Below are 18,118 nucleotides of genomic sequence, written 5' to 3'. Positions count from 1 at the left end.
ACAATCGATAATAAGTAAATTCGATTTTTTTCTTACGCTCACTCGTAAAACTATCTACTGGGAACAATGTTTCTTGCGTTCAAGGTCTCAAAAATTAAAAATTCATCCAAGTGAAATTTATTTTCAAGAAACAAACGCAAAGAATAACCTTCGCTTTGTAAACAAACCTCCGGAGGATTTTTTGACTGCGGGAAATTTTCTCTCGCCGATTAAGAAATGCGACTGAAAGTTCATACTAATGACTAAGTTCATACTAAGTTCATACTAAAAATCCAAATTTCGTCAAAATTTTTTTGTCAGGGTATCCATTTAAGTTTACATTTACGAAATATGGAATAAAAAGCAAAGTGCCTTCATATTAGTCTGAATTTTACAAAGAGAAAGCTGCGAAGCTTCCCAACCGCCATCCTAATTTCACAAAATTACACACTCCGACAGCAACGCACAGTTTGAATTTCCAGGCTGTTTATACGAAACTTCACAGATTACTCACTCGCACGTTTAATTGCTCAAAACTGTTAACAATTGAAAATTTCGCTGAGACACTTTCGTGCAAAGACACGGCTTAGTGATTTTCTTAACGCCTTCAGCATTAAGAGACAAAAACTGAAATAGAGATCAACCGAAATTTTTGCTGAAATTCAGCAGGAGGCTCAGCCTTCAATAAACTGTATTTTACATTGTTTTTAGACAGTCTACTTTGAAAAAATGCAAAGGTGGCTGAGGTCGAACATTTTCATCTCTAAGAATTATGTAAGAAATCACAAATTTAGTTATAAGGATCGATGTCTTTGCTAAAACAGGCAATTTTCGCCTATAAACACATCCATGCAATATGCGTTGTGCGTGTTTGGTGCTGCTTACCTCCTGTGCACAAAAAAGCCGCTAAACACTGCTATAGCAACTCCAAACTTACCATTTTAAACCCTTCCCTCAATTTATCTTCAAACGTTTTGAAATCTCTGAAGAATTTCTTTGGTAGGATTTGATCTCGTGTACCACGTTTTCACATCTTTCATAATAAAAATTTCCACAGCTTAGTCGCTTAAACTGGAATTTCGGACAGGTGTTCGAAGCGAAAGGCAAATGAGTTCAAGGAAATTGATATTTAAATATAGGTCTGTGCCAATTTGTTTCCACACAATACCTGCGATTATAAACGTGATGGCCGTGTCAGATGGGGTATTTTCTCACTAAAACAATTTGCTTTTTTTCTTTTAGTTGTGAGACTCTTTTGTGATCAAGCAGCTTTAAAAATGTTAATGGACGTGTTGTCAGTCCAGTTATCAGTTTAAAATGTTAAAATATTTTGTACTGGAAAATTAAGTTGTCAGTTTCTCTTTAGAAAGTAGTGATCAACAACTATCCAACTGTTCGACGATAAAAGGATAAACCTACCATGGCAGCATGCGTTTCCTGTGCTTGGAGCTTTTGGGCTTTTGAAACCAACGAATCAAAAACAACTTTCGTCATATTCAGGAAAAATGTCATCAATCAAAAGCAGTCTTAGCAAAGCTTTGTATCAGGTTTTTCCTGTGAGCTTTTATCTGCGTCATTCGGTGACTAACATATTGAAGGATCCTTATCAAGTAAGAGAGGAAAGCTTGCCTTAGTGTTACTTGACAAAGCGGTAGAAAAATGTTTTTTCGTGACAGAGAACTCTTTAACTCTCGTAGTTACGTACATAGGTAAACACGTTCTACTTGCCATCAGGAGTAAGAGAGAAAAACTATTCTCATCCACTGATTAGAAAGTGGCTTGATATATCAGCAAAGTCGTGACACTGACCAACACAGAATGAATGGTATTAGTTGGGAGAATTAACTTTCAGATCATGGAATTGAACATATTCAAAAAGAAGCTTTTGTGCAATTCCTGACCGTTGCGAGAACATTAGGAATAAGAGAGAAACTTTCTTTTTATCGACTTAAGACTGACTTTGTTTTTTCTCAGCGGTTTAAGCATATAAATTGCTTGAAGCATTGGCAAACTTTTAAATTTACGAATTAAAGACGCGACTCATGAACCTCATTGTAGGGATACGCTGGACTGGACCTAACAGCTTAGATAGTTATAATCTTTACAACTTCCATCTGTCTGGTGCATATCCCAAGTTTTAAAGATAATATAATTTTTTTTAAGTTTTCGTTGCTGCTGGTTTTTATATTTTATCAATCTTATTGTTTCATCTTCAAAAGGCATTTCCAATTAGGTTCCCTTAAAAACCTTTGTTTTAAAAATAGCTCAATCAGGAGTAATGGCGATAGATGTTACTCGCTATTACATGATATATTGTACGGTTTACTGACAGGTTTCCAGGGAGTGTAAATGCCATAAAATGTAATCGATAATTTTGTCTTGTGGCTTAGCCTCAAGCACAAATTAATGTGTGTGCGAATATTAGAATAGATAAGGAAACAAAGAGAGAAGGAGCAAATTAGCAATTTTCTGGCGTTCTTTCTTTTGATCTTTTTTGCTCGGGTTTCTTTTCTTTTTCAAACTCTAATACTATCATCTATAAATGAAGCTACACAGGTTATTCCGTGTTTCCCAGTGCTCTGGTTTTATTGATTATCTTTGGTATCCTATTGCTCCAAACAACTCAGAGAAAGGAAATGAGAAATCCTCTGCAGGAAAGCCATTGCTGGTCGATTTCTATTGAGATGCTACAGAGGAAAAAAAAAAGCAACAATCGACAGTTAATTTCTACCAAGGAAAAACATTGTCTTCAATTATTAAAAGTTTTAGCCTAAGTGTCTTACACTAGTTTTCAATTTTCAGTCTAGTGTAAAGAGAGTCCTGGAATAATGCTTAGCGATAGAAAAATACGCTATTTTTAAAAGTTAAAGATGCTGTTTTTTAGTGGATGACACACTCATACTTGGATAACATAGCTCGAGTGCTCCCAACAGGAGTAGTTAAACCTACCCATCAGCACTTTAGACGCGGCTCTACGACTAAGCTCTAGGAGACTTCGTGGCAATGTGTTACTTCAGTAACGTTGATTGAAATTCACGATAGTTTCGCACAAAACAAACATAATTTATGACCATCTAATATGATCACGCTGATGAAACCATAAGGAAACAAACTAGTTAGCATCAAGCATTCATTCCGTGGATATTTGTAAACTGTCCATATCCCTACATTTTTTGTTTTGACCCCTAGCACCATCCATTTGGTAAATCAACGATTCAAAACTACGATTGAAATATTTGTGTAAATTTCTACTTACCCAACACACAGTCAGCCCAAGGAAACTGCATTCTTTGGGGATAGGTTGTCCACTTGCCCTCGCGCCTCATATAAGAGCTGGCATGGGGCCTTTCAGGATCAGGAACGTACCCTTTATTACATTTCACTTGACAAAGAACGTCAGACCCAAAACGTATACAGTGCAGCTTTGCGTGAGCTGGAGGTGCTTCAGTCACTAAGTCATCAACTGTTAAAAACGGGCAAAGAATTGACGTCTAAAGCTCCTCCAAACACCACGAAAAAAATCAGTTTGCATGGGTATAGTCTCCTTTGCTAATGAAAAAATCGTTATACTTAGTTATTTCGTCGACGGTTTTTTTCTTTTGTTGTTGTTGTTGTTTTAAAATTATCTCTCCGCAGAAACGGTTTCTTATAACGGCAATTGGGTGACATCAATGTTTCTACATAGTTTTCAGCTCTTTGAGCTAGAGAAAGTCAAGAACGACAAAATCTTACCAGCTGCCACAGTCCAGCAGAACAGAGCTACACATGCGAAAACGGATTTCGTCATAACTGACCTCTCAAAAGTGATGGATTAGTAAAACCCTTAGTGTTGCGCAGAAATTTTCACACACCACACTGATCAGCTGCAGATTGATATCGAGTAATTTTTACTCCAAAAAGATAGAAATAAAGAAAAACTGAGAAAACAGTCGGCCAATGAGCCAATAATATACATTTGTATATACATAGTAATATACACAATGAGCAAATAATATACACTTTTAACAAACACAGTAATGAACAGGGGAAAAAAGGTTGCGTCGCTGCCATTCGTCGTTGGATGACAGCGAAAGCTGAGAAAACTCAAAAGTGCTGTGTTTGAACAATAAAAAGAAAGTTAGTCTCTTTATTCCTCGAGGCAATTTTTACTCGCTTCGACGAGCGAAAAAAGAAGTCTTAAGGTACATTTTCTTGAATATCGATCCCTCCTGATAAGATGAAGCATTAATCCTCACAGGTGAAGACTGAATGTTTTTTCAGGCTTCTTCTCTGCAGTTGCTTCTCTCTCAGCGGTAAGATACCCACAACTGAATAGTTCTCGTTTTTTTGCCAAGCCTCAATCAACCGAATCTCACTGAGACATCAGGGTGAGGCTGCATGTCTGCTGCCACGAGCCCTGTCGTAGATCACAGCAAATAACAATGAAGTATTTCGTTCTATTCTCGGAAGGTTGAAAATTTTTGTTTAGGATCAGTGTAACAGCGCAGCGTAAGTAAGAAAACCCCCAAAATCTTTAGAATGGCAGTCATTACGAACAAGCTCTCAGATCATAAATCTACAATATAAACTTCGGCGTTTTATGATGTTTATTAGCACTTTTACTGATCTATTCTGATTGCTTCGTGTAACAGTATAATTACTTTATGTAAACGTACGATAAATTAACGTATAAAGATTTGTCCACTCAGGTGTCATGACGTCACATAACTTTATTCGAGCCAATCCGAATGAATTACGTTCAAGTAGTCGTTGTAGAAGAATACGTGCACTTGGAGAAATGAAGAGAAATGCCGTCTCTTCATGTACAAAAATGCCTTGAGGAAACTAGATTCCTCCCGACCCATGTCTACCACTAATTCTCTACGCAAAACCTTCGGTTGTAGGGTTTACGATTTACGGTGGAAAAAATACACCAATAATGCATAGAAAACAGGTTTTTGCACTCTTTAGAAGCAAGCTCTTGACGTATTAACGTTCAGCCCAATTTCAGGAACTAACTTTTACCAAATGAATAGATTGGTCTCTGCAAGCACATCTTGATCAGTTCGGGTATGACCTTGTTTCTATTCACATGTTCATAACTAATCACATTATTGGTCAGTTCATGACTAAAAAATGAAATAAACAATCAAGGGGAAAATTTCTATGACGAAAGGTCTTAGTGCTGAATAAGAAATTCGTTTATTTTTTTGTTTCCTGTTTTTCTGAAATTAACCATTCAAAGTGCATGGTGTTATTTTTATCAACCTCCGGTATCCGTGAGAGTGAGGAAAACATCGTCCTACTAATCATTTTACAGTAAACAGACGATCATTTACATAAGATAAAAAGAAACAGGATACTTGGTTTTCAGAAGGTAAACAATCAGAGATAGCAGAGAAATTAGTTTTGCGCAATTTCTTGGCGTAAGAGTATGTAAAAGAAACTGAAGGATACAATAGTGAGAAATGTTGTATAGAACGTGATAATGGTGATTCTATTATCGAAATGTTTTACTTTCAATGTTGGCTAGTCGTAGCATTTCTGTGAAGTGATAATTAATTCAGTGAGGTTTATAGGACAAGTTCGCTTTCCGTTCATAATGTAAAATGTTAGAATGAAGTGACTCATCGGAATTGTCTAAAGAGTAGTGACCCTCCAAGAGAGAAATTTCCTGAATGAATTGTATAACCCTTAAGATAATTTTAAAATCGCGTGCAATCCAACATAAGATGTAGGAAAAGAATGTGAACGTACCATAAATTCAGCGACGAAGACAGTATTATCTTCTCGTCACAGACAGGTGTTCTGATGCAGATTTCAAGAATTTTCTACGAGAAGCTTGTTTGAGACAGAAACAGCAGGAATGCTACGGGGTTAAAATGTTCCTATGGATAGCTTCCATTTTTTTTTCGGCGCCGGAGATAAACATGAACAGATCATAGTCAATAGACTTGCCGCAGATTACTCAATAAAAGAAATTAAAAGGACTTTTGCCACACATCTTGTATGTGCCTGTGTCTCCGCAGATTTGAAGGGAAAAAAATTGCCAAGTGACCGTCAGACTGACCGGGTTCTGTAGCCACTTTGAATTATTTAAGCAAATGTGTTTTCTTCAAAATGGTCCTAACGCACAAAGGCAAAAAATTAGGCCTTACATTCATAATTCATGGATGCAAAACTGTCGCAATATATTAATTTTAATGAGCAGAGCGGAAAGTGCCGCTAATACTGTGGTGATGAGTTACTCTTGTTTCAGCTCAGTGGGCTCCCTTTGAGACATCATCAAAGCGAGCGCTCATCAAAGGACTCATCAAAGGGAGCGGTTTCAATATCTAAGCGCTTTTCTGACGCAGAGTCAGGATATTTTGAAGACTCGTACACTGTTAGACACTCATGATAGGGAGCGGTTTCAGTATCTAAGCGCTCGCCGACGAAGAGTCGGGATATTTCGAAAACATCTACACTGTTAGCGTGGTTTTCACTCAAATCGAATGCATTGTTTTTTGCTAAAGATGCATTTGGTGCTTAATTTACGGACTGTGGGAGACATATTAAAACCAATTTCTGTTACCATAAAAACGCCAATCTAATAACCCCTTTGTGGCGTTTCCATTTCCAGCCCAGGCGATGTAAAACTTCAACTCATCCTGACTTGTTCTAGATATTTAGGTTTAAAAGCTGACAATCAGCTAGAGAGGTGAGATTAACATTGCGAAGTTTGTATTCGTGCAGAAAAGGGAAGCTTGAATGATCAGTCATTAAGGAACCCTTGTGATTTTGGCGTAGAGGCAAAACAATATAACAAGTGGTCTCTGAATGACGAACATTACCATCGTTAAGGACTACTAACTGCTCTGTTTTTCGTTAAATTCTCACAATACCAAAATCTTTAATGCAAACAATTTTCGACAAAATTAATGAATAAGCAAAAACTACCCATTAGTAGTTTTTGATTCCGTTGAATAATACACTCTTACCTTAAAAAAAGGTGGTAGCATTATGAAATTATTTACTATGCGCTATTCGATTCTTTGCCTTTATTTTCGCAAAAGTGGAAATTTTAAAGGGAGGAAAAAGCATTTCAGATAGCAATGAATACTTTTCTCCTTACAACTTATCACAGACGATTCTGCGCTCTGATCTTCTTAGTAAGAGTAGTCCTGAAAGAGATTTGCAGTCCGGCATCGGTGTATTTTAGACCTGGAGGGTCATGTACCTCAAAGTCTTCCACTGCTACATTTGGCAATAAACATCATTACTCAGGAAGCTTCAAGCTATTTTATGGTAAAATCAGAAAAAGGTGACACTTTTTCTCGACCTTCCAGACAAAACTTGCAGAAAAAAAGACTGCGAAATAGAAAACCAATCCCATTTGTATTTACGGCTACAAGAACTTGAAATGGACTATTGCCCTTAAACAACGCGAAAAACGAGATTTTGCCATCACAAGAATTATCACACATGTTTCTTCAGTTAACTTTCGACCAAATCTAGGTAAGTGTTACAAACCAAACGATCTACCCAGAAATTCTTACCTCTTTTTTGCCAATTGAGTTATTATGCTATTGAGAGCGTAGCTAAACGAGCATTCCAACGTCCACTCTTCAACTACCTCACATTCCCTAGAGTGGTTTGACACTTAAAGAAAATCAGTGTGGTGAGACGTTTGAAGCCCTGAGTTGCGAAACGCCCGCGGAGAACTCGTGAAGATGACAAATGTTGTTAATGAGCTATTGTGCGTAAAACTTTCGATCGACAATCATAGGATCGGTTGCTGAGAAGTAGCCAAGTTGGTGTCTTAGATTTCCTCTAAAAAGGTGTTCTATTATTCTTACGCCTGCTATGTAAAGATTTGGTTTTGGTATTTGCTGCAAGATTTACTTCTATGTTTTTCACGAATAAAAAAAGGAATGAATTCGAGTGCAAAGTAAAATTAGAAAACTATTACAGAGGATGTATTCTTCTTTACTTGCCTTTATAAACTATTTCGCCATTAATTTATTTTTGACGAACATGCTGATTAGAATGAAGTTTCTTGAAATTTGTGCCCTCACGCAAAAGTTCGTCAAGAGAGCTTCACAAAAGTGAAAAACGTAAATCATAGGCGGCGGTGATCAAAGAGAAGAACATTTCCATCATTGCGAAGAGACATGTCATTCAAGTTTAAATTCTCGTGTAATAAAAGTTTATCTCACTGATTTAATGTCATATGGGCGATTTCGTCTCCTAAAGTCAAACCTTCACGTGTACTACAGTGATGTTTGATGCGCTAATTGTTGCCTAAATAGATTTCATACGATAATGTCATAGACAAAAAGCAAAGTTTCGAGGAGTCTTAGAGCTGGGACTGCATCTGTGAGATGTATGGAAACTGAATATAGAAAGCTGGGTGACTAAATTTCTTACCAACACAATGATGTACCAGAAACGAAAACGCACACCTGGCACTCTACCAGGAATGGTGTTTTTAGTAGAGTGCAAACTTGGTAATGAAGACGAAAAGATGCAGCCTCCATGACTCAAAAAACGAGATAAAAAGCTGAAGTAAAAAAGAAACCTTACATCTCTAGAGGTTGTCTCGTAAACTAAGCACGAAGAGGTAAACACACTTGCAAGCCACGTTAAGAACGTCGAACCAAAGGAATTCACCAAAACTTATTATCGCAAATTAATAAACCAACAATGCTGGAGTAGAAAAGAAGAAACTCAGGAACTAGAAAAGCACCCTGGAGATAGCACGTACATGAAAAATAATCATCCTGCGGTTGACTGTAATGCTTAGAGTAACAATGTGAAAATCACGAGGAAGTATGGTACTGACGCCAGAACTGAAAACGGACAAATGTTTGCAAAACGATGTACTGAAAATTAATTAGTAGACGAAAGTACTGTCTGCACACACGAGGAAATGCACGAGATAACTTGGCTACATCCTGTTCAAAATACCTGCAAAATTCATTCAGAATACATACATCCTTCAGAGAAAACTCTTTGTGTAAAAGAGAGAAAGAGAAAAACCGTGAAGCAGATGCCGGTTATGATCGTCATTTAGTCTTCGCGGAACCATAAAGTTAAAAAGGGAAGACGTAAGGGAATACATGGTAAAGTGCGACACAACGGAAGAAATAGGAAGAAAGGACTCCACAGCAAGTTTTAGTTGTGGGTACAAGGAAGGATAGAGATAAAGGACTAGAAAAAGTCCTAAAAAGATAAAGGAAATGCAAGACTCTGCGAGAAAAACGTGGACGAAAGAAAAGGGGAAACAAGGAAGGGGATTAGAAAGGCTTTGCAAGTTAGCACCTGACAAATAAGCATCACAAACAATTCAACAAGTATACTGAAACACTTCAGGGACAGAATTTTAAAGGTGTTAGTCACGTAGAGGGTTCCACTGACTATTATCGCTTTGCCAATTTGACACCTTAGTCACCATTTTCTATGACATCTATTAAAACACTGGCTCTAGATCAAATTCAGTTAATAGAAATGCAACATTCACCCGGTTTAAAGCCGACAAAAGGGCTTTCAACTTACCATTGGAATGGTGGATTTCATTATTTCATTTTCTCAAAGTCTACTGACTAAAACGTTTAGTTAAAGATGTTTCAAAAACAAACAGTAACATACCTTACTATCTTTAGAAAGCTTTCAATTATTCAGTTGTCCTTTGTTCCATGGATTGATTCCTATCTCAACTTTGCTGCTTTCACTAAATGGCGACATGTCTGTTTTACTTCGCGACCGATTTGTCGCGCGAAAATGTTTTTTGGTGACTAATCCCATGATCAGGTACTGATCTGCTTTTATTAACTCTCCATTTGAGATTCCCTTTCCCAGTATTAACAACATAGATTTGATGGAAAGAAGATCTTAATCGAAAGTTATCATGAGCTATATTTTCCCATCGTAATTCCACAGAAGATATTGCTCGCACCTTCTGGAGGTCTATGCATGACGAGAAAAAGCATTTCCTAGAAAAAAATGATGAGTGAGCGACAGTAAATTGTTATTTGTTTTTCCAAACATCTCGCGGTGCAGGGTCGCTACAATAACACGTATTGTTTATGGTCGATAGCTTTCTTCAGCAATTTTTATCAAACAGTAACATTTGGCGTTTGTTTGCTTTTGGCTTACTGCAATTTCATTTTCTCCGTTTCAAATTATCAACGATGATTATTATCATGGATCGGAAATTTAAAAAAAAAAACATGAACTATTGTTATTGTTCCCTGCATTCGGGGGTTTTCTTTCTCAATCGTTCAAGAATCCGAATGCTTAGGTAAAACTGAGGGAAAATTCATGAAATTACAGCGTCTGGCACAACCCTCAATTGTATGAACGCTAATGAATTAGCAATCGCCTGTTGGTGGTAATGTAGTCAAAATAGAAATTTGGTCAAAATTTGTAATTATAAAGATCACACCAAAAAATACAATCTCACCTCAACGACTTTTGTGTTATATGGGACAGTCTACATCCTTCTCTCTGTTAGAAAAGTTCTCATTTTTGTTGAAACGGCCCCAAAAGTTGAAGAACTTTAAGTTCTTCATGAGAAATATCTAAAAACAAGTTCTTCATCTATGATCCTTTTTCAGAATTGCTACTTAATCTCCTCCCTTATCAATACAGATGCAGAAGATGAGTAACCCATTTTATCGTATATAATTACATTTTATGACAATATAACTGAGCGAATGGATGTATGTTATGTTTCCGCCAATATTTTTAATTTACGCACCTCTGGAAGATCGAACGTAGTGTTCTGTCTTTTGTCTGTTTTCTTGTTAATTCGGAGCCCTTGAAATATATCGCGTCATCATATCGGTGAATGGTAGCACTATGGACAACATTCTTTATCATACTGGTTAAAATTTTAGTCTTAAGTACAAAAAATTGACATCTTACAGTACCCATAAAAGCGACAGGCACCGGTAACATAGTATTGTATCGGCTACAGTTACCTACGGTGTCACAAACAGAAACCGATATACGGCTTAAAACAGCTGACATATAAACGTAGAATCATAAATAACCTACTTGTGCTCCGGCGACGATAGAAACTATGCCTGGTCTACAATAAGCCTTTATAGACTTCTAACTCGTGAGCTTTTATCAAGTGACAACGATCCATCCAGTGATTTTGCAGAATTATTGAGTCAATATTTTTTACCTTTCAGTCAAACAGGACTGTTTATCTTGAATAAATTAGCTGTCTTTACCATTGTGATGGATAGGCGTTTCATCCTCGAAATTACTTTCAAATTTTATGTTACAGCAATAATGTGCTCATCTCAATTCTGTCGATTGAACGATTGAAATAGTCTCAAATTTCATCGTCTTACTTCCGACACCTTTTAACAATTTGCACTGAGTATCTTCATAAACTGACAAGAGAAGATGTTCAAAATGACTAGAATTTTGACAGAATTCAGCTGGCACATAAAACAATTTAAGGCCGGATCTAGATGGCTGTTCAAATTTAAATTGTTCCGTTGCATATAAAGTGAAAATCGAATTAGAATTTAAGTAAAAAATCCACAGCTATGCCAGTTTGAACAGTCGAGAGTTGATGCTATCTTAGAGATCAGGCTTCCCTAAAGCGGCCGTAAGTTACCATAATGAGTCATGCCAAACTATTTTGGTAAGTTTGCAATTGAGCTAACTCAATTCTCGCCTCGACCGAGCTTTAAAAGTTAGTTGCTGTCACAGTCCATTGACCACAAAAGTGTTTCGATTAACGTTAATTTATATTGAGGGTTTTAAAATCTATATTTCAAATTATTCCTTTTCACTTTATCAGAGAAGTGTTTTTAAAACTTGCGTCCAATCTTCTTGAGAGAAAAAAAGGAGCGACTCTGGACTCTGTCGATGGATTACAAATGATTCATGCCTGAATTTATGGTAACGAACATATCAGCCCCAAGTTATAATCAGGAGGGAACAATATAGAGAACTAATGAACCCGGTAACTGTACCTAGATGTAGGATAATAGAAGAAGCAGCCAATGGATGAGCATGATTCATTTTCCGAGACCACCAGCTGTCTTTTTTATCAATTGTCACGATAACGATTTTCCAATAAAACTGGTTTTTCAAAAATGTTGTAAAAAGGTCTAAAAAGCTATTTTGCGTTTTCAGTGTAACAATAACAAGTGTTTCATCGAACAAAAGTGTTGTGTTGATTACTTTTGCAAAGAAAGAGTTCTGTCCCTGATTACTTAAACATAATTGGCATAGGCTCTTAGCTTGACAGAGGTAATTTATTTGAATTTGTCTACGAAGGGAAAACACCAGAGGTATGAACACATTTCGGAAACTTCAGTTTTCGAAAAAAACCGGGCTCGCTACGAATAAAAGGACAAATTAAACTGTGTCTTCAGTTATTTGGTAGAAAAAGTACTCTAGCAAAGAACTTTTTCTGTTGTGAGCCTCATGACAAAGTAAACCTTTCAAAAGTAAACTCATTTAAAGAACCGGAAGATACGGTTGAATGAGCCAAATCTTGAAAATAAACGTTACAATCCTCTCGCAAATGTACGTTAAAGGTGCAAATGACATGCAATTTTTTTCTCTTGTTTCTTGTAGTTCGATATCTATAGGAAACGTTTCGAAGCTTTAAAAGTGCTGGGAAAATGTAAAAAGCATTTTTTTTGCTTTCAAAATACGAAAAATTTGCCTTCAAGTTGTCCAGGAGACTGGGACCTAGTTTATCGCCGTCGAAGTTATTCGTGACGTCACATTGTGCACCTTTATCACGAAGGTCTGTTGTCGCTAAGAAGATTCTGCAGTACTTTGTAGTAACTAGATAGTGCATTGAAAGGCACAGATGCCCAGTGATTCTAATGATTCCTTTGAGTCCGACTCTTCTGAAAGTTCCATTGACTTCGAAGAATCTGGGTACACAATGTGACGTCACGTGCGATTTTGGCCGCGCGATGACCGGGACAAATTTGAAGGCAAAATTTGAAATTTGAAGGCGTATTTTGAAAGCAAAAAAATGCTTTTTAGATGTTTCCAGCACTTTTAAGGCTTCGAAACGTTTTCTATAGATATCCAGCAACAAGAAATAATAGAAAAAATTTCGTGTCATATGCAGAACCGGAAGAGAACGTACCGGAAGAATGCGGTTGAACGAGCCAAATCTTGAAAATAAACTTTACAATCCTCTCGCAAATGCACGTAGTCAGCGTTGCATTGAAATGCTTTTTTTCGACGAAATATACCCATCTATAAAAAAAGCTATAGGATATGAGCAAACTAAAACCTTTTAAAATCTTTTTTCGTCATCGTTTTATCCCTTTCTCAAGAAAGAAGTAACAAAGATTTCCTGTCGAGTATTCCACCATCCACATTCCAACAACTATGAGAAAACGTCTAAATTCAGAGATCTTCGCTCTGCTTTCATATTGAAAACAGTTAGTGTGGCACTTGAAGATAATCATCGTTTATCAATAGAATTGACCTTTTTGTGGAACGATAGAAGCCAACCTTTCCCATGGTAGCTGAAAGGGCCTAAGAAGAATCTGGCGACAAAATAGAGGTCCTCGGAAACGTTATTGCTTCCTTAAGGGTTCTTAGGATGGAGTCGCCAGACTTTGGGTCTCTATCTTCCTTGTGCTGAAGATTTTTTTGGAAACATTTACTGATATCCTTGATAAAATCAGTTTGTAATTGTATTGTCAAAGAAATTAGCGAAATTTGGCTTCTATTGAGCACTTTACATGGACCTCAAGTATCATATCCTCCAATCTGTTGTTGACCGTTCCGTATTTCAAAAATCTCGTTGAGAGGAGATTGATGGACTGAACGCATTTGACTTTTTTTGTCATCTTGCATCTTTCATTATAAATTCGGACAATTCAATGGTACGGAGGACAAAATGTATAAAGGTAAGGAATACATTTCTAAACTTGTATTAAAAGCACCTTTAATCGGAGTATCGGCATTTCCGTTTTAACTCCATGATTGACTGGGTTATGACTCGCGGACGTTTATCTTCAATTAGAGATAAGAGCCTCCTCAGCCACTACAGTGTATTAATTTTTCTCGCCTGGCCATAAATGTGGTACTTTCGGAAATAAAGTTCTTCATGGTCGAGCATGGATAACACCCCTTACATATTAGCAAATTCAATGGATGAGAGATAATGTAAAGGAGAGCCGGAGGATTAAAATCGAAGAGAATTGTTTTTACAAAACACTTCAAAAGCAATAAGGGCAGTGATCAATTTCGAGTACACTTGAGCTAAGTTTGTGGAAATGAAAGTTCAACGTCAGCATATAAAAGCACGTTTTTATGGAAATTCCAGTTGAATTTGACTCGTAGCGTTAGTAAAATGAAATCCACCTGATAAATGCCGTAATCCCATATTCATCTGTCGCGTTACCATGACGACAGTGTTATCTTCATTTTCATCAAGGAACGTCATTAACTCATCAAGACAGAAAATAGAACTCAATAAATTCTATAGAATGAAATGCAATAATTTTTTTGGGAACTGGAATTCTAACCGGGCATTCTCACAAATTTTTACTACATTTTCTACACTATAACGATGTAAAAAGCCCCGAGAGAATATTGCAATAAAATTCACTCTCTTAAAATGTGTTCGTGTTTTGCTACACGTCTGGCAGGACAGTCACTAAAATGATAATGGATACTGATACAAATGCTTTTGAGTTCCTTTCTTTGTTTGCTAACGTATGATATCTGGCGTTTCTTTGCTTTGGTTGACAACAATTGCCTTTTTCTCCCTTCGAATTATTAACAATGAACGTCATGTATTGGAGGTACAAATATGACAAGGCAAGATCTGTTTTCCCCCCACTCCCCCCCTCCTTGCACCACTTTCATGACTTTCAGTGTTCGTGTTGTTTAACAGAAAGTAGATATATGAATAAGTAAGTAATGACGATGGTCCGTACCTCTGACCGGTCGTATTTACGCCCTCCTGCCACCTTTTAGGTTAAGTGCCTGTAACATGTAATATGAAGATATCGTTAAAATGTTTTAGATGCAGAAACCATCATTCCTCAATACCTACCAAATCGAAGACCTCGACACCGTAGGGGTCTTTGTATCAGTTGCAGTTACAAAAATTTTTATAGACAGAGAACATTACATGACTTGAAAATCTGCACTATGTATGCTCTGAACAAGCCTGTTCAAAAGCGCTAAGCCTGCATTAATTTGCTTCTGAATTAATTTGCTTCATTTACCATTTTCAGCTGTTTTTTTTGGGAGGTTACAGGACTGTTGATTTAAACAAGATTCAGCAGTGCATCTCAATTTGCTCCACTTCAAGCGTAATATGTGAGATTCTGCAGAAAGTCCAACATCTTAATACCGGTGTTGTCCAATCAGGCAAACTTGAGGCTGGAAAGCAAGAGGCTGGACTTGCAAGTTTAGAACGTTATCAACAATCCTTTATAGTTTATTCTACTGTTGTTGTAAGACTTTTCAATCAACGTGCTCCGTCGCACTCAGAAGATCTAAACTAAGCCTTTTCTTAAATGAATTTGTAATTATCTAGCATTTCAAACGCAAGACAAAAACCAAACCATTTTACTTGCCACTGAGTTTTTATAGATTAGCTCTCTCAGTCACAGAGACAAACGTTTAAAACAGCTTGTAACGTATCTCAAATATTACAAGATGGAACAAAAGGGTCGTATATAATTAATAAGGTTCATGTGCAATAAATTTGCATATACTTTTTGACACGAAAATTTGTGTGCTTAAAAATAAGCAGTCAAATACGATGCCAGCGGGCTCAGAAAGCTTGCTGAAATATTTATGTTGAATCTATGTGTTTGAAAGGGCTAGAAATGGGTGGTTTAATTAAAATCACAAGCTGTGCGGTACTACTTACTAAAAAATATTGAGGAGCCAAATTGGGGTACGAAATTGCAACAAAAAAAACGCTGCTATGAGAATTTGAAACTCATTACGATAAGGAATTGTTTCTGATGAATGAGCGTGAAAATAAGGCTGAAATGCATATTTTACCTGCACGAGATACAACAGGGCCTGAGAACCAGGCCTGAGGTACCATACGTGGAGACACCCTTAGAACAGCATTCTTTCGGTTCTTTTATGTTTTTCTTTGTTTAGTTTTCCAGTCTCATTCTTCTTCTTCTTCTTCATTTCGACAGACAGTTCGTTTATCCTATCTCTTGTTTCTATTAATCTATTATTTTCAGTGGGAAAAAAGGAAGACGTTGATAGAAACCTTTTTAACACTTAAAAAAGATAAACATGATGATGATAACGGGAAAAAATGTAGATAAAACAGCAAAAACAAAGTGGAAATTTTCCGGGAGTAACTGCTCAGCTCCAGGCCAGTTCTAGAATCCGTCCTTGTCTGCCTGCTCCAAATCGTATTTGAAGAGAGTTACCCGAAGGGTCTTAAGGAGGGGTTAAATTTGACGGTTGATAGTTTAATTTCAGGGCCTTTGACTGTTGGCGTTTATAAAGAAGATATGTTTCCAAGAGTTAAAAGTAATATCAAAATTATATGTTTACTTATAAGGTGTCCATGAAGACAGTAACAAAGGGGCAGCCGTATATTATTCATGAAAAATCCTACTATGCTGTCCCTCAGACCAGCACGGAGTTTACAAATGTCAACTTATGCGACCTCTACCTTCAGAAGAAATCAACCCGAGACTGAAAGTGCCATGAAAGAATGTTTGGAGAAGTATCGTCCGTTGAGGCGAAGGACAGTTCGAGAGGAAACTACCAAGGATAACGCAGGGGCCTCACCACCGGCCGTCCAACCGACGCAACAAGATTCCACTAAAGTGAACTTTGGACCAGGGAACGATTTTATCTCTGGAGATCAATCAGTAGGGTTCAGCAGAGACAAATGTACCGTCCAAGCTACTCGGAAGCTGGGAATGTGACAGATGCCACATTTGTTGACGACTGTATCGTTGAAGTGGTAGTTGCTGAGATACGAACATATGCAGACAAGTGTGACATGGACTCATACGACTTTTCTAACCGGCTTCTAGATCAGGGCAACTAATTCGCGCCCATTTTCGCTGGGATTTTTAAGTCATGCTAACAGTAGATATCTCTAAACACCCTCTTAAAAAGTGGACAAAAGAACATTCCTTTCCGATCATTTCATCGGAGCCAATCGCAATCGACGCATAATAAACCGATATATTGTGCCAGAGGACTCTTCACAATTGTTCTGCTTTCTGATGATCTTCTTTCGATTATTTTGACGGGTTAAGTGGCTGAAAAGGAAAGTTTCAATGTTGCACACGGGCAAACATAATTTTGTGTGCAGAAGAGATCCTTCAAACAGAGGCTGAAAGTCACTTGGAAGATCTTGGAATTATTCCATTCCAGAATTGAAAAAAAGGAGCTCTTATTGTATCAATTTTCGACTCAGTTAACTTTCGAGTTTTAGCCAAAAATAGGGCTGGAGAGTCGCCAAGTTAATTATTAACTGACATTTAACTGACAAATGATAAATAGCTTAAAATCTAACTGAGAACTGATAAATGGCTTTAATTTTAACTGACAACTGATATTTGTGGGGGTACAAAATGAAATGTTGCATTAGTATCTCGCGCACTTTTAGGATTCTCTTTCATGGAATTGTTACATTACTATCTCGCACACTTTTAGGATTATCTTTAATTAGATTATTACGTTAGAATCTCGCGCGCTTTTGTGCTTCTCTTACATTGTACAAGAGTTTTGACCGACCCCATCCCTCCTAGCTTTTTACATCTGCGAGTACTACCAAATAAGGTAGTGAAAACGAGCGAGCAAAATCAGGCAACCGGACGCAACATATAGCGAGTTTTCAGAGAGAGTTTTCTAGAGTTATTTTCTAGTGAGTTATAAGTCCTCTCAGTGTGTGCGGAGAATAAACAACAAAACGAAGAAGAATCCGCGAGTTCTGTGTTTTATCATTGAATTGTTACGTTTGTATCCGCACACCTTTTAGGATTCCTTTTAAATTCATTACTACGTTACTATCTCGCGCAATTTTAGGATTCTCTTTCATTGGATTGTTACGTTAGTTGTTACCTCGTGCACTTTAAGATTCTATTTCATTCAGTTTCATTCAATTGTTAGTACCTTGTGCACTGTAACGATATACTTTCATCTGATTATTAGGTTAGTTTATCATATG

The 18,118-nt window shown here is 37.1% G+C and overlaps 2 protein-coding genes across 11 annotated transcripts in view; both read right to left on the bottom strand.

Moving 5' to 3' along the window:
* The window catches only part of LOC111327199 (uncharacterized), a 22,979-nt gene extending 7,398 nt beyond the window's left edge, over positions 1–15,581 (bottom strand). The window contains exons 1-2 of one of the 10 annotated variants that reach the window (XM_022931327.2): positions 15,180–15,581; positions 14,886–14,934 (exon numbers count right to left, since the gene is read on the bottom strand). The gene's annotated coding sequence lies outside the window, so the exon portion shown is untranslated. The other 9 variants (XM_022931324.2, XM_088738853.1, XM_022931329.2 and 6 more) reach the window with 9 other exon arrangements.
* Positions 2,527–5,626, bottom strand: LOC148720162 (uncharacterized). Its single transcript, XM_088738855.1, has 3 exons — positions 3,712–5,626; positions 3,236–3,442; positions 2,527–2,666 (listed from the first exon to the last, which is right to left on the bottom strand). Exons 1-3 carry the CDS (start codon positions 3,764–3,766, stop codon positions 2,656–2,658), a joined length of 273 nt encoding a protein of 90 aa, XP_088594981.1. The 5' UTR covers positions 3,767–5,626; the 3' UTR covers positions 2,527–2,655.
* Positions 15,582–18,118: the final 2,537 nt, after the last annotated feature.

This window comes from Stylophora pistillata, chromosome 11 (genome assembly GCF_964205215.1).
Source record: "Stylophora pistillata chromosome 11, jaStyPist1.2, whole genome shotgun sequence".
Lineage (NCBI taxonomy): Eukaryota > Metazoa > Cnidaria > Anthozoa > Scleractinia > Pocilloporidae > Stylophora > Stylophora pistillata.
The sequence above is the reverse complement of the archived record's forward strand: the minus strand, read 5'-3'. Positions and strand labels throughout refer to the sequence as shown.